This window comes from Stegostoma tigrinum, chromosome 14 (assembly GCF_030684315.1).
Source record: "Stegostoma tigrinum isolate sSteTig4 chromosome 14, sSteTig4.hap1, whole genome shotgun sequence".
In the NCBI taxonomy this organism is placed as follows: Eukaryota; Metazoa; Chordata; class Chondrichthyes; order Orectolobiformes; family Stegostomatidae; genus Stegostoma; species Stegostoma tigrinum.
In genome coordinates, this window is record NC_081367.1 from 60,499,029 (window position 1) to 60,514,879 (window position 15,851).

A 15,851-nucleotide genomic window follows, 5' to 3' on the forward strand; every position below is an offset into this window, starting at 1 on the left:
ACGCCTCCCGTCACCTGGAAGCGGGGTGCTGCTTTCCTTCTCCCTCGAGACCTTTAACTTCTGCTTTGGGTGGGCCCTCTCCGAATCCTCCTCGTCAGAGGAGCTCTTATAGCCCCCCTGTACCTGCCTCTTCCCGCCTGATGGTTGCAGTCCCTGGGCCCGTCGACGCACCTTCCTCCTCGCTTTCCGGACTGTTGTCTACTCCCCTGGGTCGCCTGTCGCCGCCTCCATTGGCTCCAGGTTGTCGGGGGGGATCGGAGCCTGCAGGGGTGCTTTGCTGGCCTCGGGCCCATCCTGCAGGGCTGGGCCCTCCTGCACGGCCTGGCCCTCCTGCACATTAGTGGGGTCCTTGCTGGGCCCTGGTGCCTTCCTCTCCTCCGGGGGGGCTGGCCCCACATTTCCCCTGCCGGCGACCTGGGCGTAGGTGGTACCCCGCCGCGGGCATGCCCTATAGAAGTGGCCCGTTTCCCCGCAAAGGTTGCAGCTTTTCTCTTGTGGGCAATCCTTTGCAAGGTGTCCCTCCTCCCTGCAGATGGTGGCTTTGCAGTCGGCCGCCATGTGACCTGACCTACCACAGGCATGGCAGACTTTAGGTTGCCCTGCATAGGTCAGGTAGCCCCTGCTCCCGCCGATCGCGAAGCTGGACGGTGGGTGTGCGACATTCCCGTCTGCGCCCATCCTCAGCGTCACCTTGACCTGCCTCTTACTCGTCCAGATGCCAACGGGGTCCACGATGTCAGTTAGGTCCCCTTCCACCTTCACATACCTTCCGAGGAAGGTCAGGACATCAACTGCTGGCACATGCGGGTTGTACATGTGTACAGTCACCATACGGCTCCTCTGTGCTGGCATCACAAACAGTGGGACAGCGGTCAATACAGAGAGGGGGCCCTCACCTCCTTTCTCCTTGAAAACCTCCAGGAAGCGCTCGCAAAGCTTGGAACTCCTGAAGGTCACATCGTAAAACCGTCCTCCGGGGAAATCCTGCAGGCAGTAAATGTCCGCATCAGCGAACCCACAACAGTCCAACAGGACCCTCTTCACGAAGAAGGTGCGGTCCACAGGTGCACCTTCATCCACCTTCTTTACAGAAACACGGATGGTGTTCCGGAACCCCTGACCTGGGGCACGAGCACTTGCCGCAGCCATCGTTGCAGGTTGGCTGCTCCCCTGAACCAGCGTTAGGCCGAAGCCAGCATTAAGATCCACTGGTCGCAAGGGTGCATAGCCAACCCGACGTCCTCCTTTCACCTCCAAGATAGCACTCTCCTCCTCTCGGTCCACAAGAGAGTGGGTCTTTATTGTGTTCGAGATGTAAGCTAGTTCACTGAGCTTGCCGGTTTGTTCCCAGATGTTTCATCACCATTCTAGGTAACATCATCAGTGAGCCTCCGACGAAGCGCTGGTGTTATGTCCCGCTTTCTATTTATCTGGTTAGGTTTCCTTGGGTTGGTGATGTCATTTCCTGCATTGGTGATGTCATTTCCTGTTCTTTTTCTCAGGGGATGGTAGATTGGCTCCAAATCAATGTGTTTGTTGATGGAGTTCCGGTTGGAATGCCATGCTTCTAGGAATTCTCGTGCATGTCTCTGTTTGGCTTGTCCTAGGATGGATGTATTGTCCCAATCAAAGTGGTGTCCTTCCTTATCTGTATGTAAGGATACGAGTGATAGTGGATTCATGAACATCAACTAGCCACAAAACGACATGACCCACTATCACTCGTATCCTTACATACAGATAAGGAAGGACACCACTTTGATTGGGACAACACATCCATCCTAGGACAAGCCAAACAGAGACATGCACGAGAATTCCTAGAAGCATGGCATTCCAACCGGAACTCCATCAACAAACACATTGATTTGGAGCCAATGAACCATCCCCTGAGAAAAAGAACAGGAAATGACATCACCAATGCAGGAAATGGCATCACCAACCCAAGGAGACCTAACCAGATAAATAGAAAGCGGGACATAACACCAGCGCTTCGTCGGAGGCTCACTGATGATGTTACCTAGAATGGTGACAAAACGTCTGAAAATGAACCTTCGAGCTCAGCGAGCAAACTCACATCCAGAACCTCAACTATTAAGTTAAAGGATGGAAAACTGGGTGGGCTGTCATATTGGCATATTCACCCCCTCACACTGTCTTCCTATGTGCCCGGCATCCAGTCAGTCCTACAGGTCCAGGCTCAAAGCCAGAAAATTTTTTCATTATTTAATAAGATGATTGGATCTAGATGCCACAATAGGTTAATACATAAACCTTTGACTTTTCATTGAGGGAATAAAGGGCCTTACTATTCATCCTGGCACAGCAAGAAATATCCAATTTATGGAACTTTTTGTTGTCAGTGATGTATTTTAGTGAAAACTGAAGCTCAAAGAAACAAAGTTTTGCATTTCTGTAGTGCCTTTTTATGTCTTCAGGATGTCCCAATGTACTTCAGTACCAAAGAAGTCCCGAGAAGTTAGGAAACACAACAGCCCATTTGCACAAAGAAACCACTCATATATAATAATGGGTTAATGACTAGATTAGATGTTTTACAAACGTTAGTTGAGAGATTAATATCTGCCCAGGGCACTAGTGGGAACTCACCTGATACTCCAAGGAATACTGGCCTTCGATATCTTACAGTTACCTGAGAGGTTGAACCAGCCACAGCTTAAAGTTACATATGAAAAAGGAACACATCCGTAGCAAATACTACACTGAGTGTGAGCCTGAATTTTGCATTCATGTCTTTAGTCTGAGACTTGAACCCACAGCCTCCTCATTCTGTTCTTTTATTCATTCATGAGATGAGAGTATCACTGGTTAGGCCAGCATTTATTGCCCAGGCAGCAGTTAAGAATCCATAATCATAAAAAATACAAACAGAAGTAGACATTCAACCCTCGAATCTGCTCTGCCATTCAATAGGTTCATGGCTGATCTGATATTCCTCACATCCACCTTCCTGTGTTTTCACCATAACCCTGATTCCACTACTGATCAAAACTCTATCTGCATCAATGATATTGCTATAAGTATGGATTCACACATAGGCCAGACCAGGTAAGAACAACAATTCTCTAAAAGTTATTCGTGAACCAGCTTTGAGTTTTAAACAATAAATGATACTGATTGCATTCCAGTGAGCTTTCAATTCCAGAGTGTTTTTTTTAATTGAAATCAAATTTCACAATCTTTTATGGTAGGAATTGATCTCATGTCCCCAGAACATTAGCCTAGACTACTAAATTTCATGATATTACCACTACACCATTGCCTTCCTGTAAAGAACAAAGTGCATCCCACTGAGACATTGCAGGCAATAATGCAGAATTAAACGTAAAGCAAATAACGAAGGTTTTTTGAAGCCTTTACAATGAAAGCCGAGACTTTAAGAGTCAGGAAAACAATAAATACTAGGGGTTTTCATTTATCAATTTGTTGCATCCTTATTTTGTTCAGAGTTTCGACACCGGCAAGAAATGTTGATGAGAAATCAAATGATGCTCATGAACCCTCATGGGCAGATATTGGGGCCTGGACAACCGAAGATGCAGACTCTTGGTGTCCACTTTGAACCACGGCTCCTAGACAGGTGAGCCTTAAAATATTCATGTTACACGCCCTTCATGGTAAAAGCTAAACACGAAATGAGGTATGAACAGGGCTCACATTTAAAATACAAAAGCAATGCTACTGATGTTAGAAATGTAAAGTAAAAACAGAAAATACTGTGAACACTCAGCAGCACAGGTAGTATCCAAATTAACATCTCAGATCTACTAATATTTATCAGAACTGAGGAAACACAGAAATGTACGGGTTTTGAACTGAAGGGTGGGGATAAGATGAATGAAACAAAGAACTAAAAGTGAGGACTGTTACATGTTGAAGGATCATTTAAGAGAGATGGAAAAATATCTGAGGGAAGGTGAGAAGGCATGTGTTCACAGCTGGGTGACCTGCATTCGGAATGCACTTTTTGAAAAGGTGGCGGCAGCAGATTCTAGTGACACTTACAAGGAGCTTGGATGAATACTTGAAGAGGGAATATTTGTCAAGTTGTGAGGAAAGGGCAGAGAAATGGGGCTAATTGGACAGATCTTTCAAAGATCCAGTTGAGGTATGATGGGCTGAATGGTCACCTCCTGTGCAGTGTGATTCGGTGCTTTTACTGTAAATGGACTGCAAATTCACTAACACTCACTTTAAAAACTACCATCAAGTTCTACCCCAAGGATGGAATTGATAAGTAATCTTTGGCGCACATTGCCTCACTTAAATCCATCACATTCTCTGGAATCAGCATCAGAGAAGAGAGAAGGGGCTGAGATTATTTAGAATCTCGGAGTTGGTTGGCCACCTGTTGCCAAATCCAAAACTGGATCAAGACAAGAAAAGTTGGCTTTGTGTTTAGCTTCAGCATTTCATTAAACTAACATTAAAGTAAACATAAAACTCAAAATTAATTGAGAAACAGCACTCTTGCATTTGAAGAAAAAATCTGTTTCAGTATTTTTGAAAATTGCAGCTATAACATTTAAAGGTGGGAAGAATTTTTGCATAATCCATTGGTGAAGAGTTGATTTGATCAAATTATGTCACTCATTTTTCACCCTGCTTTGTTGTACTTGCATGGTTTAAAATGGGCAATGAATCAGATCATAAGACAGAGGAGCAGAAATTAGGCCAGAGATAGGAGGGACTGCCAATGCTGGAGAATCTGAGATAACACGGTGTGAAGCTGGATGAACACAGCAGGCCAAGCAGCATCAGAGGAGCAGGAAAGTTGATGTTTCGGGTCGAGACCCTTCTTCAGAAAATCTGTGTTCATCCAGCTTCACACCATGTTAGAGCAGAAATTAGGCCATTTGGCCCTTCGAGTCTGCTCCATCAATCATGGCTGATAAGTTTCTCAACTCCGTTCTCTCACTTTCTCTCCATAACCCTTGATCCACTTTACAATCAAGAGCCTATCTGACTTAAATATACTCAATGGCCTGGCCTCCACAGCATTCTGTGGCAATGAATTCCACAGATTCACCACACTCTAACTGAAGAAGTTTCTCGTTATCTCCAATCTAAAGGGTCTTCCCTTTGCTCTAAGGTGGTGCCCTCAGGTCCTAGTCTCTCCTACCAATGCAAACATCTTCCCAACTTCCAATCTGTCTACACCATTCAGTATTCTCTGTGCGGCACCTATTCAAAGGCCTTCTGGAAATCCAGCTAGAAAACAAACATTGGTTCTCTTTGGTCTAACCTGCTAGTTACCTCTAATAGATTAATCAGGCATGATCTCCCATTGATGAAACCATGCTGACTTTGCGCTTTTTTTAACCATGCACTTCTAAATATTCAGAAATTTCATCCTTCACATTGGTAAGATTTTGGAGTCCAATGACCAAGGTCAGGTTAATCAGCCTATAATTTCCCATCTTTTGCCTAATCCCTTCTTAAAAAGGGGTTAAATTAACAATTTTCCAGTCCTCTTGGACCCTCCCTGACTCCAGTGATTCCTGAAAGATCATCACCAATGCTTCCATTATCTCTTCAGTCTCCTTCAGAACTCTCCGATGTAGTCCACTTGGTCTAGGTGATTTATCCACCTTCAGACCTTTCGGGTTTTCTAACACTTTCTCCCTCGTGATGGCAACCATATTCACCTCTGCTTCATGACTCTCCTGAATTTTTGGGATCTTACTTGTGTCTTCCACTGTGAAGGCTGACACAAAGTACTTATTCAGTTCCTCAGCTATTTCTTTGTTGCCCATTCTCTTTCTCCAGCATCATTTTCCAGGGGTCCAATGTCCACTTTTGCCTCTCTTTTGTCCTTTATATAGCTAAAGAAACTCTTGCAATCTTCTTTTGTATTACTGGCTAGCTTACCCTCATTTTTAACCTTCTCCTTCCTTATTTCTTTTTTCGTTGTCCTCTGTTGGTCTTTGTAGGCTTGTCAATTCTTTGGTTTCCTGCTACCCTTTGCCATACTATGTACTCTCTAGAGATAATGGGAACTGCAGATGCTGGAGAATCCAAGATAACAAAGTGTGGAGCTGGATGAACACAGCAGGCCAAGCAGCATCTATTTTGCTTTCATACAGTCCCTGACTTCCCTAGTCAGCCATGGTTGCCTCATCCACCCTTTAGTATGCTTCTTTTGCCTAGGGATGAATTTTTGCTGTGTCTCCCAAAATACTCCCAGAAACTCCTGCCCCTGCTGTTCAACTGCCTTTCCTGCTAGGGTCCTCTACCAGTCAATTCTCGTCAGCTCCTCCCTCATGCCTCGGTAGTTGTCTTACTCAACTGTAATAACATTACATCTGATTCCACCTTCTCCCTCTCAAATTGCAGTAAATTCTATCATTTAAGATCACTGCCTCCAAAGGGTTCCTTCACCTTAAGCTCCCTTACCAAGTCTGCCTCATTGTACAACACTAAATCAAGAATTGCCTGCTCACTGGTAGTCTCCACCACAAGCTGCTCCAAAAGCCATTTCACAGACATTTCACAAATCCATTCCTTGTGATCCACTACCAATCTGATTTTCCCAGCCCAACTGCATATTGAAATTCCCCATGACCACTGTAACCTTGCCTTTCTTATACACCTTTCTATCTTCAGGTGGATCTTGTGCCCCAAATCCTGACTACTGTTTGGAGGCCTGTACATAACTTCCAGTTTTTCAACTCCACCCAGACATATTCTTCATCATCTGAACCTACTTTGTTTCTTGCTAGTGGCTTAATATCATTTGTTACTAAAGAGGCACCCCACCCCCTCTGACTACCTGCCTGTCTTTTCTGTACAATGTATATCACTGGATATTTAGCTCCCAGTCCAGATCCCCTTGTAACCACTTCTCTGTGATGCCCACCATGTTCAGCCCTGCCAATTTTGATCTGTGCCTCAAGCTCATTTACCTCATATTGTACATTGCATACATTCAGATACAATGCCTACATTGCTGTATTGACTCATTATCTTCTTCTCATTGTCATTCATTTATCCAGTGTGCATGAAGTTTGATTCTTAACCCTTTCCAAAATATTTTGTCCTATTTTGTGTGCTGGACACTTTAATAATCTCTGCCAAGTTCCCCTCTCCTTTCATTTTTTTCCACATTTTTCCATGCAGTTGAATCCACCCCCACAGATGTTAACCTGCTGCTTTGTTTCCCATTGGCCATTATACTCCTTGGACTTTTACCCATCCCTTCCCCCCACCCCTTTGAAGTCCTGTTGACTAGCCTAGAACATTGGTCCCAGCTTGCTTCAGGTTGAGACTGTCCCAAAGGTACAAATCCCTCCTGTTCCAATACTGATGCCAGTGCCCCCGGCTGAATCATGTAGATGTGCCTAGGCTAAAATGTGGACTTTCCATTCACTGAGGCAATTGGATGCTTAAAGGGTCCAAGACTTAATTAGCAAATAAGGTTTAAAGATAGCCAATCCACAAATGAAATAATGGAATATTGATCTTCAATATTTCCCACCTTTTTTTCCCTTTATTTCTATAACATTTGTTCCTGTACATGAGAATTAGAAGCAGGTACAGGTTATACTTCCCCTCGAGCCATCTTAGTCATTCAATATGATCATGGCTAATCTTTGCCCTTAACTCTACATACTTCCCTGATCCGAATATCCCCAAGTCCCTGAACATCCAGAAATTTATCAACGTCAGTTTAACTCATCAATTGTGATTCCGTGGGACAACACCAAACATTCAAAACCCTTTGAGCAAAATGTTCTTCCTCATCTAATTCTAAATGACTGAGACGCTATGCCTGACAAATCTAACCAATTACAGCAGACTTAACTGTACTTTCACTATCTTCTTCCTACAGGAACATTCTGGCTTCTTCTGAAATCCTTAGTTCACCAGAAACACGACAAATCCACCTGGGCTCCCAGCTTGGCACTTCAGTCCAAACAAGTGTTATACACAATCGGACCTACCCAGGGGCAGGTAAACTCACAAACCTATTTAGAACTCAGCTGTGTGCGCAATAGCTCAATTTGTTACTTACTTTTCACTTCCTGTTTGTGGAGTTGGAATTGAAGCAATTAATACACAAACAAAATATTTGTATGAAAATAGTAACCTGTATTAAATACTTGGTAAATAAAAATGACAAGAGTTTTGTTATTATAATGGGGACACAGTCCAACATTTCTAGATTCTGCTCCTTCATGCTCCAGCAGGTTGTATTGGAAAATTGTGAATTTATATTTTTAAGCCAGTGGGTCAAGAAGAACTTGAAAATCCATGGAATTCTGAGTTCTCAGGGTTCAAATTCAATAGCTAATCCTTTGAAATTTAAATGTGATTTTAATGACCTTTTCTTTATTCTTTGATGGGATGTGTGCGCCACCAGCAAGACCAGATTTGTGCCCATCCCTGGATACAATTGAACTCAGTGGCTGGTTAGATTATTTCAATGAGAGTTATAAGTCAACTATGTTCCTGTAGATCTGGTGTCAAATGTAGGCCAGACCAGCTAATGGTGGCAGCAAGTTTCTTTCTCTAAAGGACATTATTGAATCAGGTGGGCTTTTACAAAAACTGGTGATCATAACATCCAGGCTTCAAGTAAGAAGTAGCAAATAATATTCTTCCACATAAGTACCAGGTAATAACTGTCCAATAACAGGCAACTTAACCATTGCTCCTTGTTGTTCAATGTCATTCACTGAATTCCCAACTATCAATATCCTGAAGTTACCATTGAACATAAACATAACTGGATAAGCCATATAAATACTGTGGGTACAAAAGCAGAGGCTAGGAATTCTGCTTGAGTACCACATCTTCTGTCTCTCTAAAGCCTGCCATCAGCTACATTGAACAAGTCAGGAGTATTATGAAATACTCTCCACTTTCTTGGATGGGTAACACTGAAAAAGCTTAATGCCATCCAGGACAAAGCAGCCTGATTGGCAACCCATCTACTACATTCAACATTCACTCCCTCCACCATCAATGCACAATTGCAGCAGTGTATGGCATCTCCACAATGTACTGCAATAACTCACCAACTCTCCTTCAACAGTACCATCCAAATCCATGACCATTACTATCCAGAAGGGCAAGAGTAGCGGATGAATTTGAACATCATTGTTGTCATTTTCAAATGTAAGCCACACACCATCCTGGGGTTGAACTATATTGCCAATACTTTTGTGTCACTGGGTCAAAATCCTGGAACTCTCTTCCAAGCCATGGTAGCCTGCACACCCCAAGAACTGTAGTGGTTCAAGAAGACAGCTCACTGCCACCATCTCCAGGGAAATCAAAAATTGGTAATAAATGTTGACCTAGCCAGTTACACCCATATCCCATAAATCCATAATTTTCTTTAAAGAATTATTTAACTGAAAGATAGCTGTCTTTTAATCCATCTGCAAAGAACATCTTCCTGAGTTGACAGTCTGCACTTTACACCTGGGTAGCCAGCTGCAACATCTGAACTCCTTGGTTCTATTCCAACCTGTAGCTTGCTACCAAAATTGTATACAGATACATTTGGAAGGTTATAAGTCAGCAAATGATCCTTTATGCAAAGGGGAGTGGAAACACTAGAATTCTCTTCCCTTATAAAGCTGTTGATGCTTAATAATTTGGAACTGAGATTGCTGAATTTTCTAAGATTTTTGTTGAGGAATATGTTAGGCAGGGATGGTGTTAAGATACACTTAGGTCATGCTCTAGTCGAATGGCAAGAACCAGCTTATGGGCTGATGGGCCACCTCATGACCTAAGAGAATGATTAAATTATTTATCATGCTGGATTTCCTTTTGCTAAGAATTTAATTACTTTTTAAGGTTTTTAAATATTTTCCCAATCACACCACTGGAGCACGTGGGACTTGAATCCAGGTCTCCTGGCTCAGAATTAAGGACATTTCTGTTGCACCACAAGAGCCTTTTAAAGTTTTATCAATGATAACAAGGTGTAGAGCTGGATGAACACAACAGGCCAAGCAGCATCACAGGAGCAGGAAAGCTGATGTTTCGGGTCTGGGCGCTTCTTCTGAAATTGGGGAGAGGAAGGGGATTCTGAAATAAAGAGAGAGAGATCGGGAGGCAGATGGAAGATCGATAAAGGAGCGGATAGGTGGAGAGGAGATGGACAGGTCAAAGAGGTGGGGATGGAGCCAGTAAAGGTGAGTCTAGGTGGGAAGTTAGGTTGGGGTTTGGTCAGTCCAGGAAAAACAGAGAGGTCAAGGGGGCGGGGATGAGGTTGGTAGGTAGGAGGTGGGGATTGGTCTTGAGGTGGGAGGAGTGGATAGGTGGGAGAAAGGAAGGACAGGTTAGGGAGGCGGGGATAAACTGGTCTGGTTTTGGGATGTGTTTGGGGGAGGGGAGATTTTGAAGCTTGTGAAGTCCACATTGATATCATTGGGCTGCAGGGTTGCTAAGCGAAATATGAGGTGCTGTTCTTGCAACCTTCAGGTGGCATCGTTTGGCACTGGAGGAGGCCCAGGATAGACATATCATCCAAGCAGTGCGAGGGGGAGTTGAAGTGTTTTGTGACTGGGCGATGCAGTCGTTTGTTACAAACCAAGCGTAGGTGTTTCACAAAGTGGTCTCCAAGTCTCCACTTGGTTTAACCAATGTAGCGGATACAGTGTACCACATTAGCAGATGTGCAGGTGAACTTCTGTTTGATGTGGAAGGTTTTCTTGGGGCCTGGGATGGGGGTGAGGGGGGAGGTGTAGTGGCAGGTGTAGCACTTCCTGCAGTTGCAGGGAAAAGTGCCGGAGGTGATGGGGCTGGCAGGGAGTGTGGAGCAGACAAGGGAGTCACAGAGACAGTCGTCCCTCCAGAAGGCAGATAAGGGTGGAGACAGAAAAATATCTTTGGTATTGGCGTCAGATTGCATATGACAGAAGTGCCAGAGGATGATGCATTGGATTGGGAAATTGGTGGGGTGGTATGTGAGGATGAGGGGGATTCTGTTTTGATTCTTATTGAGGGGAGGGGATGTGAGGGATGAGTTGCGAGAGAGGCGGTCGAGGACATCGTCGACCGCTGTGGAGGGAAAGTTGCGGTTCTTGAAAAACAAGGAAATAAGGTTTTGTCAATCCTGAGTTGACCACACTCAGCTCAGTCTACCATTGTACAGTATGTTGAATCTGGTATTAGCTGTGGAACACTGGAACAGGACCTTGTCCTTTAGCCGTACAAGATTGTTCTGCTCCTCAATGAGATCTTGGCTGACCTGTCACCTGAAGTCTTCTATTCATTCCTCACATCCCTTAAGACTTTTGTTTAACAAAATGTTGACAATTTCAGCTTTAAAATGGAAGTATTAGAGTTGTCAGATACTTGTAGCAAAAAAGGTTTCTATCTGAACCAATCTGTCAGAACTCAATAATATTGTACAAACTTGCTTTGAAGGTTTCAATATTCTGCCACCAGAAACAATGGATTCAATGCTCAGACGCCAAGAACTGATTCACAAGCAGAATCTGGTTAGGTGAGCAGAGGCTTGCAATATAGAAGTGATGCATTGACTGTTTAATTGTTTGAATGCTGACCTTTCTCTGAAACTAGTCAAATTTCCAGCTTAATGCATAGATTCTATAGAAGAAGAGCAGCTGCAATAATAAGCTTCAGGTTTTTTGTCTGATAGTGTTTTCAAATCCCTCCAATGCCTCATTTTCTACCTCTTCCACTCCTCTGCATCCCTCCAAATTTGACCTCTCATTAATTTTAAGCCATGGCATCCATGGTTTTGGTGGCTGAGACCATTAAGCACCGGACATCCCTTTTAAAACATATCCACATTGATACCTTTCAAAGAGATAACATAAAAACATTCAAATGTACAAATTAAAAGCAGAAGCTGTCCACTTGGCCTCTTGAGCCTGTTCCACTGTTTGATAAGATCATATCCAATCTGACTGCGGCTTAAACTCCAAATTCCTGTGACTCTGATGCCCTTGTTAATTCCGAATCTATCTAACTCTGCCTTAAAAGTATCCAAGAACGCAGCCTCCAAAACTCTCTGGGAAGAGACTTTGAAAGGAAGTCCTGCTAAATAATATAAAACACTAGTTAGTCACACCTAGAAAACTGTGAACTGTTTTGTGCTCCTGTCTAAAGAAAGGTATACTGGCATTGGAGGCAGTCCAGAAAACCTGATCGCAGATATGGTGGGATTTTCTTATGAGGACGGATCAATTAGCGTAGGCCTGTATTCATTGAAGTTTAGAAGAAAGAGAGATGACCTCACTGAAACATTTAAGATTCGAAGAGGTTTGATAGGGTAGATGTGGAGAGGTTATTTCCCTTCGTGGAAGGACTCGGAGTGCAGAATCGCCTATTTAATTCTCCACTGTGAACTGGCAAGAATGAGTCATTTATTATATTCAAGGCTGAGATAGACAGATTTTTAATAATAACAGAATCAAGAGTTATGAGAAAAAGGCAGGAAAGTGGAGTTGAGGATTGTCAGATTAGCCATGATCTCAGTGAATCAGTGGAGCAGTCGCAACGGATCAAATGGCTTATTTCTGCTCCCTCATCTTATGGTCTTATATTCTTGCCCCTTGCTCCAGTTAGCTAAAACAATCCTCTATTCATGCTAATCTATTACCCCAACACTACCAGTTGTTATTTTGTGCTATAGTCTTTGAGGTGTCACTTTTTCAAATGTTTTCTTGACATCTAACTTCCTTTTTGCCATGTTGTCTGTTATTTCAACAAAGAACATTAATAAATCAGCCAAACACAATATCCCTTTGACAAAATCATGTTGACACATCCTGATCACATTACGATTGTATAAGCGCCCAGCTGTGGTCTCCTTATTAAGGATTATGACATCTTTCCTATGACTGCTCCTTTCAACTCTTCTGCTGTTTCGTCCAACATTCTTACAATGTCCTGTCCACACTTCTTGCCTATCACTTTGTACTGTCCTGCCCTCTCACCTCTTAAGTTATCCTGTCCACCCCTCTCAGATCTTGCATGTTTTGTCCACCCTTGTACCATTTTCTGAATTGTTCTGACCACCCAACTTGTCTCTTGCACTGTTCTATCCACAAGCCCCACCATCCCCCAACCTTTTGCACTGTACTATCACCTCTTGGCTCCCATGCTATTCATGTCAGCAGTGCTGACCACAGGATTGGGGTCTATTCTGTACAATAACATGATGAGAATGAAAATTTTGTTCTTTAATTTTCATGGTGCTTTGTGGAACACTGGGATGAAATTGTTTTTTCATGAGAATGCATAATGGGAGTGAAATTGGCAGCTCATTTTACATTACATTGATTTTATTTTCCATTTATACTACCAATTTCAGGTTGCTCTTTCTCTCCTGCTATAGCATTTGGGTTTTTTTTTCATTTTAACACACCAGCATTCTGTTACAATTCAAATTAAGATATTGTGTTTTGAACAAATAGGTAATACTGTGACCACTCATATAGTTAATAAATTTCCTGTTGGTGAAATATTTGAGAATTGAAGACATTTTCTAGGTGCTTCAGGTCTATAAACAAACATTCACTGTGGACAGGACATCCATTATTGAAACCACTTAATCTCACTTCTACCTATTCCTGTAATGGGAAACCAATTAAGAATACCAGATTTATGCATTGACAACAAGAGAAAACTTAAGTCTTGGGCTTAAAAGTGTGTTTGTGTCAATTTATCCGTCGTCTTTATGCTACATTGGGAGAATAAAATGTAATGCTTTTCACAGTTCATTTTTTTCAATAATGTCTACAATGAGACAGGAATCTTATATCTAAAGTGATTGAATTCAATTCTAGGCTGGAAGTGGATGCACTGCTCAATCAGACGGAATTGGAGAACACCCATCGAAAAGGACCATTGGGAGTGGAAGTGCCTTTTGTTTGTCCTGGTATTTCAACAGATGAAATTGCATTCCACAATAGTTACAGGCTACCCAAAGGCCAGCAAACCAATGACGCAATCCTCCACCAAAATGCATTGGCCAGCATTAATGTTGATAATAGCCTGTTGATGACATCCAATCCGCATCCTCCGGTCAATACATTGTACAGAGATAGGAATCGGAGAGGCATAAAAAGAGCGGCCAGTCAGAAGAATGCAGATGATAATCATAGCGGTTCCAAAGGCCACATAGAAGACAAGAAACTGGACTGCATCTCAGTAACAGCAGTGGATGGAAAGGAAATTGAATGTGAAAATGAGCCAAAGTCAGGTCTTTCAGCTAAACCAAATCAAAACAAAGCGGACACAAATTTACTATGCCCTTTTGGATTAAATAGTGATTATAAAGAGAGTGAGCAAAGATTGAGAAAACCTGGCAGTAGCAATGAGAAATTCTCAGAGGCAGACAATGGTAATACTTCTTACACTGGAACTGAAAAGAATATGTTCAAGGGCTGTGCCTCATTTCCAAAGTATATGTTTCCTCCATCATTGCCTCTGCCAGCAATACCTTACCGATTTCAGATACCAGGAAGTACACTAATGACATCAGGTAGGATATTATTTTCCAATGCATTGAAGGTCTCAATTGTAACAACTGCCTTAATCTTGGCTTACGACTCACTCCTTATTTGGCTGGTGATGATGAATGTATCTGACTGTGTGCGGCACGTGCTCGCATGACACTTAAAAAAAAGTTGAGTTCCAAAGAATCACATCACATTCAAAACATTTTCTGTTTCTGTCTCCATAGATGCTTCCAGACTTGTTGAGCCTCTCCAGAACTTTGTTTTTAATTGAAATTAATTAATTCTTAGGGCATTTCAGGAACATAGAGTAAATAGAGTCATAGAGATACACAACACAGAAACAGACCCTTTTGTTCGACTTGTCCATACCGACCAGATATCCTAAATTAATCTAGTTCTATTTTCCAGCATTTGGCCCATATCCCTCTAAGCTCTTCCTATTCCTATACCCAAGCAGATGCCTTTTCAATGTTGTAATTGTACCAGCCTCCACCACTTCCTCTGGCAGTTCATTCCATACATGCACCACCCTCTACATGAAAGAGTTGCTCTTTAGGTCCCTTTTAAATCTTTCCCCTCTCATCTTAACCCTATGCTGTCTAGTTTTGAACTCCCCCACCCCAGGGAAAAGACCAAGACAAATATGAATTAGAACCATAGACTGGTTCGGCAGTGAGTGAAACTATTTGTCTACCATGTCTATTCTGGCCCTCTGCAAGAGCAAATTGACCAGTCCTTAGCCACTGCCTTTTCCTCTCGAGCTCTGCAAACTTTTACTCTTCAGTTAATTATCCAATTGTCTTTTGAAAACCATGGTTGAATCTGCCTACACCGTGCTGTCAGGCAGCTCATTCCAGGTCCTAACCACTGTCTGCTTAAAAATGTTTTCTTCGTCTTGCTTTTGTTAATTTTACCATTCACCGTAAATCAGTATCCTCTAGTTCTCATTCCTTTCCTGATGGGAACAGTTTGTCTGTTGATGTGGACAAGTTAAATGAGCCAAAGCAATAAGGACAGGTTAGAGGAGTGGGAAACCTGGTGATAGATGGCATGTAATGAGGGAAATGTGAAGATAAATGAACATACATTTAGGACTGAAGTGCTGAAAAATTGTTTCAATCCAATTCAACAATTTATGTACAACAATTCAACAATTTATATAAACCCAGGTCCCTCGATCTTTCGAAATTGTATCCTGTAGTCAATATTGACTTAATAAAAACTGAAAAAACTGTGGATGCGGGAAATCAGAAATGGCTGGAAAGGCTCAGAAAGGCATAGCATCAATGGACAGAAATCAGAGTTAACATTTCGGGGTCCAGTGACCTTTGCTCAGAACACTGTTTCTGTTTTATTTTGACTTTCCTTGTCCTCTCCCTC

General features: G+C 42.7%; 1 protein-coding gene across 8 annotated transcripts in view; it reads left to right on the forward strand.

Annotated features, from left to right (window-relative positions):
• samd7 (sterile alpha motif domain containing 7) overlaps positions 1 to 15,851 on the forward strand; it is a 45,778-nt gene that overhangs the window by 23,031 nt on the left and 6,896 nt on the right. For 7 of the 8 annotated variants that reach the window (XM_059651198.1, XM_048542619.2, XM_048542620.1 and 4 more), the window contains 4 exons: positions 3,466 to 3,598; positions 7,850 to 7,971; positions 11,407 to 11,485; positions 13,797 to 14,494. In XM_059651198.1, coding sequence (XP_059507181.1) covers positions 3,466 to 3,598; positions 7,850 to 7,971; positions 11,407 to 11,485; positions 13,797 to 14,494 — 1,032 coding nt within the window. The remainder of the gene's footprint in view (positions 1 to 3,465; positions 3,599 to 7,849; positions 7,972 to 11,406; positions 11,486 to 13,796; positions 14,495 to 15,851) is intronic. The other variant, XM_059651199.1, reaches the window with a different exon arrangement.